At 37.5% G+C, this 4,960-nt stretch overlaps 1 protein-coding gene across 1 annotated transcript; it reads left to right on the top strand.

The window, feature by feature from the left end:
• Positions 1-2,897: 2,897 nt before the first annotated feature.
• LOC106314444 lies at positions 2,898-3,737 on the top strand. The gene is made up of 2 exons (XM_013752310.1): positions 2,898-3,495; positions 3,610-3,737. The coding sequence occupies exons 1-2, from the start codon at positions 2,898-2,900 to the stop codon at positions 3,735-3,737; spliced, it is 726 nt and encodes a 241-aa protein (XP_013607764.1).
• The last annotated feature ends 1,223 nt before the right edge of the window (positions 3,738-4,960 follow it).

Raw genomic sequence — 4,960 nt, 5'->3', positions numbered from 1 at the left:
AATATTTTAATACTTCGAAGATCATGATCAAATTATGCATAAATCTATGCAATATTTCGACCAATCATAAAACTATGCAATATTTGAAACTACATATATGTTCAAAATTATTAATCTTAGTTAGAAAAGCAAATAAAATCGACAGTAATTTAGAAAAATACATTAAATTTCCGTAAACAATTCATAATATTTGATTATGATTAATTATCATTTCCGTAAACAATGCATAATTGATACAATCAAATTATTAATTATCAAAATCATCGGAAGAAAATCAAGGATTTGGCCAGTTTAGATTTTACATATGTATCAATCAGATCTTAAATTTTGGAGTCAAGTGTGGAATCAATTCATAATTAATTTTCTTCTGATGATTTTGAAAATTAAATCAATATTTTTCCCTTGGCCTACAAACAGTTTAATGCTTAGATTGACAAGGTTTACTTCCTCAGATTTTCTTATTTTATACGTCCCAAATTTAAGCTATTTATATATGGTTTGAATTAATTCCTTATTTATGGTATAAGTATTTGTAATTTATAAGCTATAGGGAATGTGAAATATACTACAAACATATTAATGCCATCGGCTAACTTTATTTCCTCAGATTTCCTTATTTTACAAATTAAATTTATTTGGAATTACCTAAGAATATGGATACTGAATATTCTCTTTCGCCATAATGCAAACCTTGTTGGACAATACTATTTATCAAGTTTAAAATCAATTCATAATCTTCACTACATGATTTTTTAAAACCATAGAGTAATTTACCTCAATTATAGTCGTTGAGAAACACGTTTCCTATAGATTCATTTTCATGAACTATACTTCAATCACACAAAACAAATAACACAAGTTTTAAAAAACTTTGATGCTTACTTTATTTACATATCCACAATTTCGTTGAATCCCTTAACATAAATAACATGTAATATTTGTGCCTATGACTTTTACATTTCTAATATCTATATATTCAAACTTATAATTTCTTTAAGTTTCCTCACTCCGCGCAGGGCGCGGGTGATCACCTAGTTGGAGAAGATAAAATGGTGCATTACCAATATGAAAATTAAATATCAGATACATTCGTATTGCAATACGATGGGTCACAAAATATGGGGGTATATTTAGTTACCGAAAACAATTTTTTTTTGAAAAAGGACCTAAAATAATTTTATATCTTACATAAAAAGTCCAATATCTATAAGCCATAAATATCATTTGTAATATCAATATTTTGTAAAACTGTTATAAATCATTGAGTGGATTGCTATTAACCAAGACCAGAAGAGAAGGCCCATCAGCCACGACCAGGCCCAGCCGCGGCCGCGACCAAGAGGAGAGAGAGTCGGTCGGTTTGGACCGACTTAGGATTAGGACGTTTTCTTTTTATTGTTATCTTTAGTTTTCCTATTTCCTTTTGGATTAGGTTTTGTACTCTTTGCATTTATCTCTTCTTTGTAACTCCTATATAAAGGGAACTTATTATTCAGAAATAAACACACAGTTTCCCCATTCTTTTACAACATGTTATCAGCACGATAGACTCCAAAAAAACCCTGAGACAAAATCGAAACCTAAAAGCCTAAAACCGGCGACTTCTCATAAACCCTAGATACGTTCTTCGTCTATTCCAAACTCAGACGATCCATCTAAACCCCCAGACGTCCTCTGTCCGTTTGGATCCGACGTCCCCAGCTCACGCTCCAGCTCAGACGAAACCTGATCAACACACGGCTCGCATCCGAGACGCCGCGCATCCGAGACAAGCCCGCGCCCGTCCTCAGCTCGCGTCCGCCCCCGGTCTGCCACCCGATAGGAGACTGCAAGCGTCCGTTCGTCTCAGCTTGAAGTTTCATCCGTTCTAGCTCTCTCTCTCTTTGGTGGTCCGGTTCTAAATCTCTACGAAACAAAGGTATACCGTGATCTGAGAACCTAGAAAGATAAAAACCCTAATCCATTATTATGGAAACTTTGTTATTGATGAAACCCTAGAAAATTACAAATTTAAAATCTACAAATATCATAACTAGTAACAAGAATCGATTCCATTAGAATATGTTTGATTGATTATTTGTTTCTGATCTGAATTTAAGAAACCCTAATTTTAGAATCGAAAACCCTAAACCTAAAGATTGAATCCGATTTTACTTGTTCTTGATTGATTGATTGATTTGATAAAATCTGAGGTTTAGGATTGTTAGATTGATTGAAATAATCTGATCTAGAATTTAACTCTTAAAGGCCTTGAAACCTTAATCTTGAAATCGAATCCTATTAGTGTTTAAATCGGAAACCCTAGAATTGATTAAGGATTGCTTGCATACATATGAATCTGAATATGAATTGCATTCATACTGTTTAAAAGGAACGACCAGCATATAGAACATATGAATTCGAATCTGATTACATTGATAAATACATATGGCCACGTGGCCTTAATCTCTCTGTTACATGTAGAATCATAAATTAGGATTGTTCGCACCATGGTCAAGTAGATTTACATATCCAATCCTATTGTTTGACTACATGGCCGTGTGGCTTGATTGTCCGCACCATGGTCGATTAGATTGCTTGTTTTTCATAAATGCGTAAGACATGTTTGTGGCCGAGCTTGTTGATTATCTTGCGGCCACATGATCACATTGTGAAACTTAAATTTGAATGATGATGTGATTCAGATGTCGAAAATCTCAAACAGAGACTATGCAGCCCTTAATCTCTCAGGAGATAACTACTTGCAGTGGGCGCTAAATACAAAGATCAGCTTAAGGTCAAAAGGACTTGGTGATACTATCATCAAGGGCAACATTGAGACCAATAAGAATCGGTACAGGGCTATAAGTATTATACGCCATCACCTCATTGAAGTTCTAAAGGATAAGTACATCACGATGGAAAATTCACTAGAACTTTGGGATGCTTTACAGCATAGATATGATCACCAGAAAATGGTGTTACTTCCAAAGGCTAGCAACGACAAGAAAAATCTCAGATTCTTGGATTACAAGTCGGTGGATGAGTACAATTCAGTCTTATTTAAGACGGTCTCAATGCTGAGACTTTGTGGTGAAATAGTAACCGAAGAAGAGTTACTTGAGAAAACATTCTCTACATTTCATTCATCAAACATAATACTGCAGCAGCAGTACAGAATGAAAGGCTTCGCCACATATACTGATCTGATCTCGTGTCTACTTCTGGCCGAGGCAAACAATGAGCTCCTGATGAAGAACAGTGAAGCTAGACCTGTTGGAACAGCCCCATTACCAGAAGCCAATGAAGTTGAAAAGAAAGGCCCTAATGAGTGCAACTACGTCCAAAACAATAAGAGATCACACGGCAATGGCCATGGTGGTTACAAGGGACATGGCCATGACAATTACTCGAACAGCCGAGACAACTACTCGGCCGGCCGGAGAGGAAACCACAATAACCGTGGTCCTTGTTCCAATCCTGGCCGTGGCCGAGGAAGTTATGGCCGTGGTCGAGGTGGCATATCCAAACCGTCTTACTCGACCAAATCCGTTTGTCACAGATGTGGAATGGGCAACCATTGGGCCAAGAATTGTAGAACCCCTAAGCACTTATGTGAGCTCTACCAAGAAAGTATGAAGAACAAGAACCTGGAGGCTCACATGGTTCATGATTCCGGTTATGAGGCTGATAATGAATCCGACATTGCTAAAGATGACCAAATGGATTTTGAAACTTCTGATTGTCTCAAGGACTAAATTTCGATACGACTTGTCTTATTGCTTTATGATTGTTTTGGTGTTTTTATTTTTGGTGTTCTAAAATTTTAATAAAGAAAGTTTTAAAGTTTTATAAAGTCTCTCAGATTAGAAATCTTATTACTTATAGAATGAATGATGAGATGAGCATACTCGTGGTGGATAGTGGCACAAGTCACACAATACTTAGAGACAAAAGATATTTCATAAATCTCACAATGCAGAGTGCAAACGTAAACACCATTGCAGGTGTAGCCGGCCTGATTGAAGGTCACGGCCAGGCATATGTAATGAAGCCTAAGGGCACTCATCTAGAGATCAAAAAAGCCTTGTATTCCACAAGCTCTAAAAGAAGCTTTTTGAGTTTCAAAGACATAAGATTGAATGGTTTCCATCTTGAAACATGGGGAGAAGGAAATGATGAATTCCTTAACATAATTTCGATCACCAAAGGCAACAGAAAGGTCCTAGAAACCATACCTGCAATGTCTACTGGTCTATACTATGCAAAGGTTAGTATGATCGAGGCTAATGCCTGCGAAATATTCACTCTATGGCATAACCGGCTTGGCCACCCCGGTACTAACATGATGCGAAAGTTGATGATGAATTCACAAGGGCACACGTTCAAAGGAGTTGTCCCATACAATTTCACATGTGCAACATGTGCACAAGGGAAACTCATAACTAGGCCATCACCAGCCAAAGTTAATAAAGAGATCATAAATTTTCTGGAAAGGATTTAGGGAGACATATGTGGACCAATACACTCACCTAGTGGGACGTTTAGATACTTTATGGTCCTGATTAATGCATCGACCAGATGGTCGCATGTTTGTCTACTATCCACACGGAACTTGGCATTTGCACGCCTACTTGCTCAGATAATAAGACTGAGAGCACACTTTCCAGATTTCCCTTTAAAGACTATACGTCTAGACAATGCTGGTGAGTTTACGTCCCAGGCGTTTAATGAGTATTGTATGTCCATGGGGGTAAGTGTAGAACACTCCATGGCACATGTACATACACAGAACGGCTTGGCCGAATCCTTCATTAAACGTATCCAGCTGATAGCCCGACCATTGCTCATGAGGTCTCAGCTCCCGGTATCAGCGTGGGGACATGCAGTATTACATGCAGCAGAACTGATTCGCATCAGGCCATCTAGTGAGCATAGATATTCGCCATCCCAGTTACTCACGGGTCATGAGCCAGACGTG

Source organism: Brassica oleracea, chromosome C9 (genome assembly GCF_000695525.1).
Source record: "Brassica oleracea var. oleracea cultivar TO1000 chromosome C9, BOL, whole genome shotgun sequence".
Classification (NCBI taxonomy): Eukaryota; Viridiplantae; Streptophyta; class Magnoliopsida; order Brassicales; family Brassicaceae; genus Brassica; species Brassica oleracea.
This window is presented reverse-complemented; position numbering and strand designations above follow the sequence as displayed.